The sequence below is a fragment of the Ursus maritimus genome, unplaced genomic scaffold (assembly GCF_017311325.1).
Source record: "Ursus maritimus isolate PB19 unplaced genomic scaffold, ASM1731132v1 scaffold_22, whole genome shotgun sequence".
NCBI lineage: Eukaryota > Metazoa > Chordata > Mammalia > Carnivora > Ursidae > Ursus > Ursus maritimus.
The window spans coordinates 22,225,361-22,241,609 of NW_024424675.1; the positions used below are offsets into that span (position 1 = coordinate 22,225,361).

Sequence of the window (16,249 nt, forward strand, 5' to 3'; positions counted from 1 at the left end):
TTTTTCACTCCTATGGAAACAGTTTCTCAATGCCATTTACTGGTTTATGATGCCACTGATTTATGATGCCACTTCTATTGTACATCAAGTTAACACACACACACACACACACCCCAGTACCTGTTTCTTGGATCCCCATATTATTCCATTGATATTTGCCTCTCGGGTTGAGAAAGTCTCTCAAAAGTCCTGGTTGGATTTGATAAAATACACATCTTTTTGATAGTGAGTCTTCCTGTCCATGAACATGGTATATCCCTCCATTTATTCAGGTCTTCTTTAATGTCCTTCAATGTTTTGTCATTTTACCTATGAGAATATAAACTCTGCAAGGGCAGATACTTGTTGGTTTTGTTCATTGCTGTATCATAGAGTCAAGAATGAGGCATGCCATAGACTAGAGGCTTAATAAGAATTTGTCATTTAATAAAACGTTTTGCATATATTCGATATATTCTTACATAACTTATATTCTGTTGCTAAGAAACAAACAACACATTTCTTTAACAGTTTCTAATCAGCTATGGTTGGCGTATAGATCCCAGGGCAGTGGAGAAGCGAGGCAGAGAAAGGCAGGGAGCCAATTCAGGGTGCAATGATGAATAAATTGCTACTTCAGGTTACATGCAGTGGAGAGACTGGATCGGATTTGTGTTCTTCACAAATTTGTGCTCTTCAACTGCAGTACCAAGAATGAACTCCAACGGATAGGGCAAGAGTGGTTACTGGCAGACTGGTCAGGAGGTTACTACATGTGTTGAGGTGAATCCTGGCATCTAGTTGGTGCCCAAGAATTAGAGAGAGTGGCCGAGAAAAAACAAGTGACTGATTGGCCTCATGACCAACTAAGCAAATGACAAGGCGACTTAGTGAGGTACCAAGTAAGGAAAAGCTGACAACTTTACAGACTGAGCGCTCGTAGGTCTAGCGAAAGGCAGCTGGAGGAGGCGCTGGGCAGTCAGTGCCCGCCGAGGGCAGCCAGTCTCTGGCCAGGTGCGGCGGCCCAGGGTCGCGGGAGAGAGGGGCTGGGAGAGAAAGAGAAAGAGAAAGGTCAAGCGAGTAAGGAGGTCTGGGCCGCTCTGGCGCGCAAGACCTTTCAGGGACTGGGATCGGACACTAGCCTGCGAACCACGCGGCGAGGAGGGCCCTTGGCTCATCCAATCAGAGCGGCGGGTCCGGGCGCCCTCCGTCGCCTTGACAACGGGACGCACAGGCTTGGGCGCTGCGAGGTGGCGGTTTGGGTCCGGCCCTCGGGAATCGTACCATGTCGCGCCCGAAGGTAAGAGTGCCAGGGGATCCAGATGCTTTCATCGTCCTTAGAGAAGGAAGGGAGGCCACGGAGGCATTCCGACTTGGGGGGTCCCCGCGGAGTGATTCCGGATAGAGTGGGAGGAAAATGATGAATACGGAGAAAGGACTTCAAGCTCCGGTTGACCGCGCGCCGCCGGAGGTGCTGCGCGAGTCCACCACTAGGCTTGCTGGCGGGAAAGTTAGGAAAATCTGGGATTCTAAACTGTACTCAACGATTTGTGTGACCCTGGGGGAACCTCAGAATTTTCGATTTCCTGACCTGGAAAAGCTCTTAGAGATCCGTTCATCCCGCCTCCCTCTTGCCTACCCACCCATCCATTCGTAACACATTCGTCCTAAAATGCTAATCAGTGCCTTCTTTAAACTGAGCCCAGTGCTGACCAGTAAGGACACAGAGGTGAATCAGACAAGTCCTTGTCCTTTAGGAGTGCACGGGCCAACTCCCCCACTTTAAAATGGGAAAAATGCGACCCAAAGAGGGGAAATAAATTACTCTAGAATCCAACACTCCCCCCCCCACACTAGCCTGCTTCTTATCCCGTGTTCTACTTCTCATGAGTTGGCACCCCCATTTCTTTAATTCCCTCTCACAACAAAAAACGAGTGATTACATTGGGTCTACTCACACAATCCAGGATAATCTCTCCATTTTAAAGTCAGTTGATTATATCTGCAACCTTAATTTCCCCTTGTAATGTAACCTATTTACAGGTTCTGGGATATTAGGACATGGACATCTTTTGGGGGAACATTATTTTGCCTACCACAATATTCTATCATGAAATAATTGGAAAATGGAATTTTAAAAATATTATTTAAAATAGCGTCACAAAATCAAATACCTATGAATAAATTTAATTTAAAACGTCCAAGATTTCTGTACTGAAAACTAGAAAATATTGTGGGAAGAAATTAAAGAACACTTAAATTAATAGAGATAGACCATATTCATGGATTGGAAGACTCAATACTTGATGATGTCACTTCTCAAAATGATCTGTAGATTCAGTACAATCCCAATAAAATCCCAACACACTTTTTTTGTTAAAAATCAGCAAGCTGATTCTAAAATTATATTGAAGTGCAAATGACCCCAATTGCAAAGACAATCTTGAAAAAAACAAAGTTAGAGGACTTACATTACCTGATTTCAAAATTTACTAGAGAGTTATTGTAATTAAGATAGGGTGGTAGCAACGTAAGGGTAGACAAATAATAAAACAGTCTAGAGATGGACCTACATATACACAGTCAACTGTATTTTAACAGAAGAATCAATGCAATTCAGTGGAGAAAGGAAAATTTTTCAATTTTTTAATTTTTTAAAGATTTTATTTATTTATTTATTTGTCAGAAAGAGAAAGCACAAGTAGGGGGAGCGGCAGGTAGAGGGAGAAGCAGGCTCCCTGCTGAGCAAGGAGCGCGATGCAGGACTTGATCCCAGGACCCTGAGATCATGAACTGAGCCAAAGGCAGATGCTTAACTGAGCCACCCAGGCGCCCCAGGAAAAGTTTTTCAACCAACAACTGGATAAACATAAGGAAAATAGAACTGAAAACATGAAAGAGTATAAAAGATATAATCAAAAAAGAGTAGGACACCTTACTAGCGCTAGGGGCTTAAATGTACTACTAGGTTAAGAGTTCACGTGCTTTTGTAGAAACTAATTTCTATCAGTTTCATAAAGCAGTATCCTCTATCCTTTCCACTGGCTCTTTGAGGAATAGGATGGTGTGGTAGGCAGAATTCTAGAAGGCCCCTAGATCACCTTGTAGAATTCCCTCCCCTTGAGTGTGGGTGGAGCCTGTGAATTTGATGGGATAGTTACTACCATGATTGTATACCATGCATCATATAAGACTCTATTGTGGCTGATCTGGAGTGGGGAGGGTTGGGGGTCAGAGGGATGAGCTTCTGCTGGCCTGGAGGAAAGCAAAAATCCATGTTGTGAACTGCCTAGGGGGCCACGTTGAAAGGAACTGCAGGGGGCCTCTAGTTGCTGAGGGCAGTCCCCAGTCAACAGCTAGCAAGTCAACAGGGACTTCAGTCTTGCAACCCCGAGCAACTGAACTCTGCCAACAATCTGGATGATCTTGGAAAAGGACCCCAAGCCCATGTATGAGAACCATAACCTGGGTTATCACCTTGGTTGTAGGATTGTAAGACCTGGCCAGAAGATCCAGCTAAGCCTTGCCCAGACTCCTGGCCCATGGAAAATGCAAGACATAAATGTGGTGTATTTTAAGCCACCAAGGTTGTGGTAATTTGGCATGCTTACTGCATAGAAAACTAATGCTGATGACAAGTCTGTCCAAGTTGCAATGGTCATCCTGTACAAGACCAGTTTTGATTTCTTTCTTCATACCTGCCATTGGGAATCAGTCTTACTAGGACTAAAGGCCAAACTGTTTTAGGCATGGTAGAAGCAAAATAATGCCCAACCCCCACCCCCTGTTGAGGATTTGAAAGGTCCATTTTGGTTGGAAGAAATTAACTTCTCTCTGAGTCTTTGGCCCAGCCCCCTTCTGGATCATGGATCTAATCAAACATTCAAGTTTCAGTTCCTTCTCACAGAGCCTGCTGAGTTCAGGCCTCAAAACTGGGGTTCAGGGTTGGACCTTTGGAGCACTGAAAACTAGGTATTCACTCGACTACTCATGCCTGTGGAACAATCCCATAAAGTGGGTTCTTGAATACTTGGAGATTTATTCCGAGGACCAAGTTGCTGGGCACGTGCTGACCAATGTGAACTTGGCCAGGCCGGTCTTTCACGTCTCAGGATCCGGGTAGTGTTGTGTCTGATGGTTTGAGCATTTTCAGATTTGCAGTAAATCGAGCTGGGAAGGCAGGGTGGGTATGCAGGACCAGTTACGTTGCTTTCCTTTTCTCCTTGCAGAATCAAAATTACAAGGGCCATGGATTGTCAAAGGGAAAAGAGCGGTGAGTGGTCCCACACCATCTAATAAACACAGAACTAACTAACTAACTTCCTTCCTTCCTTCCTTCCTTCCTTCCTTCCTCCCTCCCTCCCTCCCTTCCTTCCTTCCTTCCTTCCTTCATTCCTTCCTTCCTTTCTTCCTCCCCTTTTTCTGTCTCTCCATACCCCTTTTTTACTTCAATAATGATAATGATAATAATAATAAACACCCACTGAGCAGTTACCATGTGCCAGGCTGTATTAGCTCCTTGAGTCCTTACCACAATCCTTTGAAGCAGATACCACTACTGGGTCCGTTTTATAGGTGGAGACACTGAAGCTCAGAGCGGCTAGGTAACTTGCTCAAGACTGTAGGATCAGTTAGTGGCAGAGCCTGTTGGTTTCCAGGGCCCATGTTGTATCTACCCACGCCCTCCTGCCTCCTTCAACAACCATGTGATGGCTTGATAACCCCAATGTCCACGCTGCCCCCATCTTCTGCTTCCCTCTGCGGCAGTAACCCGGGTATAGACTTGACTGAAGTTTTTTTGTGGGGAGTCAGAAGAGGTTACATCACACGCGCTATGGCACAGAGTTTAGATATGTCTATTCTATTTCATTAGATATTTCTCTTCTTTCTAATGTCACTTCTGGCAGCACTGCCACCGAGGTGGGCATGTGTGGTCTCTGACCCTTCCGTCATGCAGCACTCTTCTAGGTGCTGACCCTCAACTTACACGCCCACTCCCGCCCCAGCCAGACAAAGGGCACATCAGTTCATGGGATCTGTTTTATTAGGGCAAACACCGATTAGGAATGTGTTTAGCTACAAGTAATAGGAAACCCAATTAATAGTAGCTTTAAAAAAATTGTAATAACTTTGCTCATGTAACAGAGTCTGGAGGGTTGGTGCAGTGGTTCAACACTGTCAGAGCTCGTGTCTCTGTGATGGTCTTGACCTTTTCCCTATGGACACCAAGTGGCTGCTACAGCTCCAGCCTTCATGTCAAGATCAAGATGGGAAGAAGTGGGCAAGGAAGACTCAAGCCACAGCTCTTTCTCTCTTTAGTTTAATCAAAAGAACCAATGCTTTCCAAGAACGCACCCTCTTTAGCAATCTTACGTTTTTCTCTTACTGACCAGAATTGCATGACATGGACCCTCCTGGCTGCGTGACGCTACGACTATCAGACTGGGTGATTTATTACATGGGTGATGTTATACCATTATTATTCTGCGTGCTGCTTTTGTCACACAAAACTCTATTTACAGTATTTATTCCTCGTTGGTGTGAGAAGCTCTGATACGCTTTAACTACTGTGTGTGTGCCATTGTGTACCACTCGTTATTTCTCCACTTCCTGTTGAAAGGCCTTTAGGCTGTGTCTTAGTATTGATTTCCTCCAGAAGCCAACCCTGAGACAAGGATGAGAGAGCAGTTTATTTGGAAGGTTGAAAGGTGATTCCAGTAAGCATTGGCGGAGAAGAGGGGATGTCAGACAGCTAAGGGAAAGAAACCGATAAAAGGTGCATTACTGACGGGTTATTGTGGTGGGCAGGTGGGGCTCGGTCCCACGGGGATTCCTAGGAGATAGTACAAACGTATGGCAGAGTCATCCCAACGGAGCGATGAGAGGCTGGAGGATTTATCCATCAACTCCAGTTGTCATTGGTTGTGTGCTGTTGGGGGCGGGGCACTTTGGATTTGCTTTAAGCACTGGCCGAGCAGACTCTGGGGGCCAGAAAAAGCCCTCCGGCAAAGAGCTGCTGGGGCTGGCAGTGGAAAGCCTTCTGATTGACTAGCACAGGAATGGAGAACGCCCAAGGAACAAGGGTGGCTCATCAACTGTGTGTTGCAGGTTATTTCTATAAAAAAATCTAAATAGTTACAAAACGAGCACCCCTGTACATGTAATGCCCAGTTGCATATGTAGGGTATCTATCTGGAGCATAGAGCTAGGAGGGAACTGCTGGGTCTAGAGTACGTGCTAATTCAGTTTTACTGAACAGTGCCATGTGGTTCTCCAGAGTGCCTTCTACCAGCCCAGGAAGAGGTTCCAATTTTAGCACATTGTTGCCAAACGTGGACTTTTAGATTTTTGCCAGTCTAATGTGTATGAATAGTACCTGACAGTTTTAATATGCCAAATTGCTCTCTAAAGATTTGTCCAATTTACAGTTCCATCAGCATTATAGGGTAATTATCATTTGTACATTCTTGGGAACACTTGGTATTTGTCTGATTTTAAACATTTCCCCCAATCTGAAGGATTTTGAAATTGTATGTCTTCATTGTTTTGGATTAAATTTTAAATACTCCTTACTTCACTACTTTAGAGCAGTGGTTCTTAAAATTTGAGCTCAGTAGGGGACGGGAGGGAAATCTGAAGGGGGAGAAATGAGAGAGGGAGACAAACCATGAGAGACTATGGACCCCAGGAAACAAACTGAGGATTTCAGAGCGAACAGGGGTTGGGGGATGGGAACACAGGGTGATGGGCATTAAGGAGGGCACGTGATGCGATGAGCACTGGGTGTTACACGCAGCTAATGAATCATTGAACACTGTATCAACAACTGATGATACAGTGGCTAACTAAACATAATAAAAAAAATTGAGTTCAGGATCTCTTTACTACTTAAAAATTATTGTGGATTCTTATTAATTTTTGTGTGGCTTTTATTTATCAATATCATATTAGAAATTTAAAATTAAAAAATTGAAAAATATTTATTAATTTATTTAAAAAGCAACAACGTACTCTACCTGGTAGCATAAATAATGTATTTTTATGAACTATAGCTGTGTCCTCCCTCCCCCAAATTTACTAAGACGCGTAGTACTTGTTTTTACATTTTTGTGAATTTCTTTAATGTCTGGCACAATAGAAAACATCTGGCTTCCCAAATCTTTTGGATTCAATCTGTTGTGATATGTTGTTTCTGTTGAAGAATAGGAGGAAAATCCAGCCTCGCAAAGATACGTAGTTGGAAAAGAGAGACCTTTGTAAACCTCTGAAAGGCTTGGAGACCCTGAGGAATTCTGGGACCACCCATCAAGAACCGCTATTCTAGGGAATTACAATATGCATCCTTAACTCATCACTGTCTACCCTGAATCAATATTATACCCCTTCTGCACAACACAAGAACCCTAGCACAGCACGCTCTGTTTACGCCCCTCTGGTCCTTCGTGCTGTTATTTTTGTCATGTATTTAAACACTAAAGAAAGTTCTTCAGGCTGAAGGAAAATTATACCAGATGGAGACTCAGACCTACAAAAGGAATAATGTGTGGAGAGAGAAAGAGAGAGAGAGATTGTGTTTCCAGAGACCGTAAGCCCTTTCCTCTGACTAGTAGTTAGATTGGGGGCTGATCATTCGATGCCTCCTAGAGCTGAGTGGAACAGGGGCTAGACTGAAGCTTTAAATACACTGAGTTCACTCCAAGCCCAGCCTCTTGTACTGCTGTTTTGAGCTTTTGTCCTGGGTGGGGGCTGGATGGCAGTTCCGTTTTTTCTGGTTGTTTATGGTTTTGGGGTTCATTTTTGGATTCAACTCTGGCAGGGCTGCCCAAATGCACACACCCCATCAAAGTGCAGGAGTATGGGTTTTCTCTCTGCTTTACTGTGTCCTCTCCTGCTTCTTTCTTTCTTTCTTTCTTTCTTTCTTTCTTTCTTGTTTTTTTTTTTTTTTAAAGATTTTATTTATTTATTCAACAGAGATAGAGACAGCCAGCGAGAGAGGGAACACAAGCAGGGGGAGTGGGAGAGGAAGAAGCAGGCTCATAGCAGAAGAGCCTGATGTGGGGCTCGATCCCAGATCGCCGGGATCACGCCCTGAGCCGAAGGCAGACGCTTAACCGCTGTGCCACCCAGGCGCCCCTCTTGTTTTTTTTTTTTAAGATTTTATTTATTTGACAGAAAGAGTACAAGCAAGGGGAGCAGCAGGCAGAGGGAGAGGGAGAAGCAGGGTCCCACCAAGCAGAGAGCCTGTGTGGCTCGATCCCAGGACCCTGGGATCATGACCTGAGCTGAAGGCAGCTGCTTAACCAACGGAGCCACCCAGGCACCCGAACTACTGCTTCTTTCTTAAGCATATTTGCTGCAGTGTTGTTTTGGTTTGGTTTGGTTTGGTTTTGGAAGCGGGGTGATATTCCGGATTTTGATTTGGTTGGCCACCCTACGTATTGTCTAAGCTCAGCTGCTTTCTCCTGGTGCCTGCAAAGTCTCCCCACGGCTGGCTCATTCCTCCACTTGCCCGCCCTCAGGTACCCCCAGACCTAGAAACTGCAGCATTGCTCTGCTCCCCCAGGAAGGGCTTGTTTCTCTCTGGAATCAGTTGGTCACGTTTCCTTTTATCCATTCCTCTCCACTAGACCCGTAGTCAAGTGTGATACTTATTTTGTACATTTTTTCCCCTTGTTGTGACTATAGGACTGAAAGTCTTTCACATCCTCTTATATTGTAACCTGTAGCAGAAACCCTCTCCTTGGTATATTAATTTACTGGGTTGTTGGGAAGGTTGAGTGTCTTTTCACATGCATACTGGTAAGTTTTCTCCTCTGTGACTTGCCTGTTCATATCCCTTAGGCAATTTTCTATTGAGTTCTTTGTCTTTTTCTTAATGATTTATAGGAGCTCTTTTTGTACTTGGTCCTAATGTCTTATGGATTGTAAGCATTGTAAATATTTTATCTTAATCTATAGCCAATCCTTTAACTTTATTTGTGGTATATTTTGTTACAGAGTTCTGTTGTACATACAGAAAGGTGCATACATCATAAGTTTACAGCTCAATGAATTTTCATTAACTCAATATGCAGGAAACAGAACATCGCCAACACCCCAGAATGCCACTCATGCTCTCTTCCAATCATTCCCCCACAAAAGTAGCCATTATCCAGACTTCTAAAGATGTGTTACATTTTTTAAAATTAAATACTGACTTTGAGATAATTGTGGATTCGTATGCAGTTGTAAGAAATAATACAGTGAGATCCCATGTGCCCTGTACTTGGTTCCCCGCAATGGTAACAGAGTAAAACTATATAGGACAGTAAGGAAAATTCCCATCACCACAAGGATCCCTTGCATGACCCTTGTGTAGCCACACCCACTCCCTCCTTCTCCCTCTGCCTTCTCCCACAGCCCAACCCCACCCTGTCCTTAACGCCCAACAACTGCTCATCTGTTCTCCATTTCTATAATTTTGTCATTTTTAAAAGTTATATAAATAGAATTGTACGGTATATAATAACATTTTGGGATTGGCCTTTTTCACTCGGCATAATTCCCTAGAGATGAATCTAGGCTGAATGTATAAATATTTCACTCCTTTTTATTGGTGACTGTTATTCCATCGTATAGATGGACCACTGTTTGTTTAACCATTCACCTATTGAAGGACATCTGGGTTTGTTACCAGTTTGAGGCTATTTTTTAAAAAGGTTATTTATTTTATTTTATTTTATTTATTTGTCAGAGAGAGAGAGCCCAAGCAGGGAGAGCAGCAGACAGAGGGAGAAGCAGACTCCCCACTGAGCAAGGAGTCTATTGTGGGACTCGATTCCAAGAGCCTGGGATCATGACCTGAGCTGAAGGCAGACACTTCACCGACTGAGGCACCCAGGTGTCCCCCAGTTTGGGACTGTTATTAAGAAAGCTGCTACGAACATCCCTGTACAGGGTTTTGTGTGATCCTGAGCAAGTGTTCGTTGCTTTGTCTGCAGAGAGCAGAGAGCATCAATCCGATTCAAGACCACTCTCATGAATACTCTCATGGATGTCCTTCGCCACAGGCCAGGATGGGTGGAAGTAAAGGAGTAAGACACCTCCCCACCCCGCTCCCTGCCAACCTCGTCCCTCCTTCCCTTTGCCTCACAGGTCCTTGTCTCCCTCTGTTTTCTCCCAGTTCCCCTGAGTGGCTGCTGGGACTTGTCCCAATTGAGCTGTGATAGGGACCAACATTTATTTAGCACTCAAAATGTGTCAGGCGCCTTACGGATGCCCTCTGTCTTATTTAAGCCTTAAAACCATCCAGCAAGATATGATTACGTTCAGAGGTATTAAGCCAATTGTTGAAGGTCACACAGCATGTAAGTGTCTGAGTGGGGTTCACACCAGGTTCAGTTGGACTGTTCCACAGCCAGGGTCTTAGAGCTCTCCGGAGAATCAAGGAATGCAGCCATCACTCCACTAGCTGGCTGGAATTTTCCAGTGATGGCAGCTCCAGGTCAAGGGCTGCTCTTCCCTGGCCACTTACTGGTTCTGTGACCTTGAACAAGTTACTTGACCCCAAGCCTACATTTCTTCTTCTATGCTGAGCCCTGGGGATACCGAGATGAACAAGCATCCAATGCCTGGCCCATAATATAAGTTAGGGTTAAGGTTTGGGTGCATGTAACAGAGACCCAAAGTAAAAGAGGCTTTGACAGACTAGAACTTGATGTCTCCCATTGAAATCCAGATGTAGGAAGTTCGGAGGCGGTATAGAAGTGTGAATCCACCCGCTTCCATCTTTCCATTCTGCTATACCTTGAGCGAGGCCCTTGTCCTCGCCGTCTAAGGTGGACAGTCTAAGCTCCAGCCTTACAGCCAGAGTCCAAGCCACAGTCGGTAGGAAGGAGGCAAGAAAATGCCTGCCCTGCCCTTGAAGAACACAGCCTAGAAGTCTCTCACATTGGCCAGAACTTAGCTTAGCTGCAAGAGAATCTGGAAAATGTCATCTTTATTTTGGAGAACGTGATGACATTTTCCCAGATAAATGTTGGGAATCCTGTTACTGTAGAGAAAGGGAGAGAATAGGTATGAGGGGTGAGGGCAGCCAGCTGCCCTGACATGGCACCCAGTGAATATTGTTGCCTAACAGTAGCTAAGCCTGTTAGACGCTCTTTAGCACTCTACCTGCATGACCTCTGACTCATTGAGCAGACCTTCTGCGAGGTGCTGTCATCATACCCATTTGCTGAAAGTGGGAAAACTGGACACAGAAGAGCAAAACCCGCCATGTTTGAGGTCACTCAGCTTGTCAGGGCTTGGGCTAGGACTGCACCCGGTCAGTCTGTGTGTGGAGTCCCAGGCTCGTCTCCACCCTGTTCCAGCAGCCTCTCCATGAATGAGGAAACTAATGAGTAACTGGGGGAATCCATGATTCCCATTGCCTGGGACTGGAGTCTAGTCTCGTCCACACGGAGCTTCAGTCACAGCTGTAATTTTTTACTGAAGATGTTGGAAGCAATCATGGCAGCGTAGTTGTCTTTCCCGCCCCCTATTCTTCAAGCGCTTCGTCTCTGCCCCACAGCCCTGGCATCAGATTCCGTAGATGAGCCTGCTGTCCTGTCCCTCTCTTTAGTGTGGTGGTGAAGAAGCAGGTGGGATTCGGAGTCGGGCAGGCCTGGGTAGGAATCCCAGTGCTGCAGGGCCTCGGCGAGCAGGGCCAGCCTCATCTGAGGGCTCTAGACTGTTGTCGCCTTTGGAGGCTGCTCTGAGGAGTCAGTGAGAAGAGGGCTTTCTGGACCGGGAAGGGCTTGAAAATGTTACCTAACTGCACTGCTTGGTAATGTGGGCTGGGGGTGGAAACAGAGATGCTTCCAGCGCCCAGGCAGGTCACATGATCAGGTGAGGCTGGCTGGTTGTCGGGGGCCAGAGGGAGTGGTGGGGACTCTCATCTGGAAAGGGCGTGCCCTGTCTAACTCCGGGTCACCTCCCTGGGGCCCAGAACCCCCAGCACGGCTCAGGCCGTGACCTTTGTTCCCCCCACCCGCAGTGAAGGGGAGTGGGATTTCTACTGGTGTGACGTCAGCTGGCTCCGGGAGAACTTTGATCACACCTACATGGACGAGCACGTGCGGATCAGTCACTTCCGGAACCACTACGAGGTGAGCTGGGGAGGCCGGTGGACTGAGTCGGCCAATTCATGTCACGGGATGTGGCAATGAGCAGTGGAAGGGAAGGTGGGGCACATGCCGGGGTGGGGTGGGGGGGGAGCACGTGCCCAAGATCCGTGAGGCGCTAAAGAGTGTGAGAGAATAAGGGTCTGGTACCTGCACAGGCTGCCTTGGGGTGGGGACTGAGGTCACAGTCTGGTTGGCATTTCAGCACTGGAGATGGGTGGGGCAAGGGCGAAGGAGCAGGACTTTTGAGCCGTATGATGACTGCAGGGGAGAGGCAAGTTGAGCAACTGGGAGTCTAGAGATGGGAGGGAGGTCTGGGAGGAACCAGAACACAAAGATGGGACCGGAGGAGCCAATGATGCTGAGATCTGAAAGGTTAGTACAGCTTAGCAGTTAGAAACATGAACTTGGGAGTCAGACAGGTGCAGGTCAAATCCTGGCTGTGCCTCCGTTAGCTGGGTGACTCTGGGCAACTGACTTAACCTTTCTGAGCCTTAGTTTTCCGGCCTGTGAAGTGGGGATTGCTATAGAACGGCAGGCTCTCGGAGTTACTCTTACTGGGATTGTTATTGGGCGGGTGAGAGGCTGCGGGGGCCAGCTGTGGTGGTGGGGCTGGGAGCTGGGGCAGGACAGTGGGCACAAGCACTCACGGCCTGCTCCCCCACCTTGCTGCCCAGCTGACCCGCAAGAACTACATGGTGAAGAATCTGAAGCGGTTCCGGAAACAGCTGGAGCGTGAGGCTGGAAAGCTGGAGGCAGCCAAGTGCGACTTCTTCCCCAAAACCTTTGAGATGCCATGCGAGTACCACCTGTTCGTGGAGGAGTTCCGCAAAAACCCGGGAATCACCTGGATCATGAAGCCTGTGCGTGCCCAGGGCCGGGAGCAGGGGGAGAGGCAGAGGGGAGGGGGGCTTCCCAGGCACCAGACAGAGCAGGGATCCCTCCTGACACATCCCGAAACAGAACTCTGCCTGGCAATTCAGCCTTAGGTTCGGCCTCCCCCCGAGGGCTGACTTCGTCTCCTCTTTGCAGTGTGTGGACCCAGTAGCTATGACAGCTGGTACACAGTAGGTGCTCAATGCGTGTTTACTGGATGAACAAGTGATCCTCAGGACACCAGGGCAGGGAATCTAGAGGCTTGCTGGAGCTCAGATCCCCGCCTCTCTTCCTGACGGGAGAGGGACAGTGGCGGCCAGGCCATGCCAAGCACGTTACCTGCGCTGCCTGGTTCTCAGGATGGCCCTTGGGAGGAGCTATTACCTCATTTTAAAGATGAGGAGACTGAGACCCGTGTATTCAAACATTCCATAAACACTCACTGAGCACTTGCCATGCGCCAGCCATAGACCTAGGCGCTGGCGACGCAGCCCTCAGGGAGTCGAAGTGGGTCTCTGCCTTCCTGGGGCCAGATAATACAGAGGACGAATGTGTGCGTCCAGCTGTGCTAAGTGTCAGTAGAGAGGAAACAGTAGGAGGCTGCCCGCTGCCCGGCAGGCTTTTCTGAAGGGAGACTGGGCTCCGAGGCCAGACCTTTTAGTACAAATACTACCTGTGCCACTTACTAGCTGTGTGACCTCAGGCAGATTACTTAACTTCTCTGCTCCCCCGTTTCCCCATCTGCAAAGTGGGACTGCGGTACCTGTCGCATAACGTGTGTGTGACTAAGTGAGTTACTGTAGGCAGAGCACACACAAGGCACTCCGTAAGTGACAGCTGCTGTTGTCGTTGTTGTTATTAAAAGAATTAGTATTGGCTGTGGCCTGAAGGAGGCAGAGGGTCAGCCTGGACAAGGGCAGAGGTAGGGAAGAGCATTCCAGGAAGAGGGAACTGTATGCAGGAAAGCCTTGCATCCAGAGATAACCCTTCAGGGATCCAGAAACTGAGTGGAGGGCACGGGTGGCAGAGTACCCACCAGCCCCTCGGTTCTTCCTCACGCCAGGCCTGCTTTCTCACCACAAAGCCACCAGAGCCTTGAATGGCATCAGCAAAGCCTCCTACTATTTCCCGGGCTTGGGAACGTGCCAGGCCCCAGGAAGGGAGCTGTGGGGAGCAGAGTGGGGACAGCCCTTCCTTGTGCAGCTGGGGACTAGGGCCGGTGTTGGCCGATGCTCAGTCAATAGCACAGGTGCTCGGACGGGCAGACGAAAACCACAGATGCTCCCAGGATGCTCCCAGCCGGGTTCCAGAGCAGCATTTGCCTCTTGCTCCTGTCCCTGGCGAGGCCTGCTGGGAGGCCTGCTGGGAGGCTTGCATGTCTTCTCTGTAGCCAGAGCAGAAGGGGTTGGGCAGAGGAGAACAGCAACCCACTGGGCGTTCTGGCTCCCAGCATTATCCTCCCAGACAAATGGTAATTTGTGCTAATTGGGAAGAGCAATCGCGTATTAAGTTGATTCCTTTCCCAGCCCACGGCCTTTGTTAGAGGCAGACGCAAGACGGCTGTAATTAAGGGGCGGCATCTTGGCTGCGTCCCTGCAGAGCTGCGACACCCTGTCTGGGGTGCGGGGTGCGGAGAGTGGGTGCTCTGGGCTCTAACTCTGTCCCCGCTGCTTATGAGCCGGCTGACCCCGAGCAAGTTCCTCACCCCTCGAAGTCCGCGTCCTCGCCGTGGGTGAAGTGGAATTCGTGAGTGTGCCTACCTGACAGGGCTGGGAGAATCCGGTGAACTCACAGCATGTTACACGCGGGAGGTCCACAAGTTATACAAAGGGCTTGGCACTTAGGGGTCCAGTCATTGCCCAGCTTTACTGTGATTTCCGGGAGTCCAGGCAACACCTTCTCTCCCCTTGCCCCTGGAAAGCACTAGGCCAGTGCTCCCCAAATCCACAATGTGCCCGCAGTCATCGGGGATCTGGTTCAAGGCGGAGCTGATTCAGCAGGTCTGTGAAGGGCCCGAGAGCCTGCATCTCTAACCAGCTCCCAGGGGAGGCCCTTGCTGCTGGTCCACGGACCACACTTTGAGGACTGAGACTGTGGAGGAGTCATTCTCAAACCTGAGAGTGCATGCGAATTTTCTGGAATGCTTATTAAGGCCCCTCCTCCATCCCTCAGTGTCTGATTCCGTAGGCCCGGTGTGGGGCCTAAGAATTTGCGTTTCTAACAAGGTCCCAGTTGTAGCAGCCAGGGTTCTCCGGAGCAACAGAACTCTGTGATCCACGGGGCTAGAGTATTAGGTGGGGCAAAATCAGTCCACAAACCCTGTTGCTTGGATTCCTTCGGGGTAGGGAAAGTGTTAAAAAAAAAAAATAGGACATTACTCCAAATTTAGAAAATAGAGGGAAAAAAAAATCTCAAATCCCTCCACTCTTCCCACAAGGCCTGTCTCTGTGAGCCGGGTTGTCCTCGAGCACCCACATGCCAGAGTTTTCACATAGTTGCCGTGGCGGGGCCAGGGAGGGCAGCCACTGGGCCGCCTTTTCCCTCCGGAGTCTCCTCTGCACGGCTCCCTAGGGCGTGCTGAGTCTTCATCTTCCTCTCGAGCGAGCGGCAGCAGAGCAGGGGCGATGAGGGGGCGAGTTGGACTCAGAAGGGAATAAGCAGCATCGTTCCCTCCATGCCACCCTCAGGGACCCCTCTTCCCACGGACCCTGAGCCCCAGCCCCTCTCAGAGCTTTGCTATCACTCTCAGAGTATAAGAACAAGCCCCTGGCTTTGCCATTTAAAAGCCCAGGTGACATAAAAATTGCATTAATTCAAACTTCTTTTCCATCTGAACATTCTCCCCTCCCACCAGCTCAGGCCCTCTGGGTAGGCAGGAGGGAGGCAGGACCCAGACCACGGGACCACGCTTGCTTGTCTAGCCTCCCTCACGTGGCTGGGGGGCAGGGTCTGGCTGTCAGGGCTCAGGCCTGTCCATCAGCCCTGGGGCCTGTCCTGCGGTCCCTGCGTGTCTACAGATCTGGTTTAACCCTTCACTCAGGGCCATGTACATCCCGGGCAACCACTAGGCTGCTCCCAGCTCTGGGGGCGTCTGTCCAAATTGCAGGACAGGAAGAACAGAATTTAACCTTCTGTTTCGCGAGTTTCCTCCACCAGAGCTTCTCAGATCTTTTCACTGCAATGTCCTAAGAGTTGGGGGTGCTTTGGGCAGCACATAGCAGAAGCCCGACTAACGGGAGCTCAGACAAGAG

The 16,249-nt window shown here is 48.4% G+C and overlaps 1 protein-coding gene across 1 annotated transcript in view; it reads left to right on the forward strand.

Annotated features, from left to right (window-relative positions):
* Positions 1 to 1,264: 1,264 nt before the first annotated feature.
* The window catches only part of TTLL9 (tubulin tyrosine ligase like 9), a 37,488-nt gene continuing 22,503 nt past the window's right edge, over positions 1,265 to 16,249 (forward strand). The window contains exons 1-5 of the mRNA XM_040638134.1: positions 1,265 to 1,279; positions 4,209 to 4,252; positions 9,960 to 10,052; positions 11,996 to 12,107; positions 12,800 to 12,985. Of these exons, the coding sequence (XP_040494068.1) occupies positions 1,265 to 1,279; positions 4,209 to 4,252; positions 9,960 to 10,052; positions 11,996 to 12,107; positions 12,800 to 12,985 (450 nt within the window). The remainder of the gene's footprint in view (positions 1,280 to 4,208; positions 4,253 to 9,959; positions 10,053 to 11,995; positions 12,108 to 12,799; positions 12,986 to 16,249) is intronic.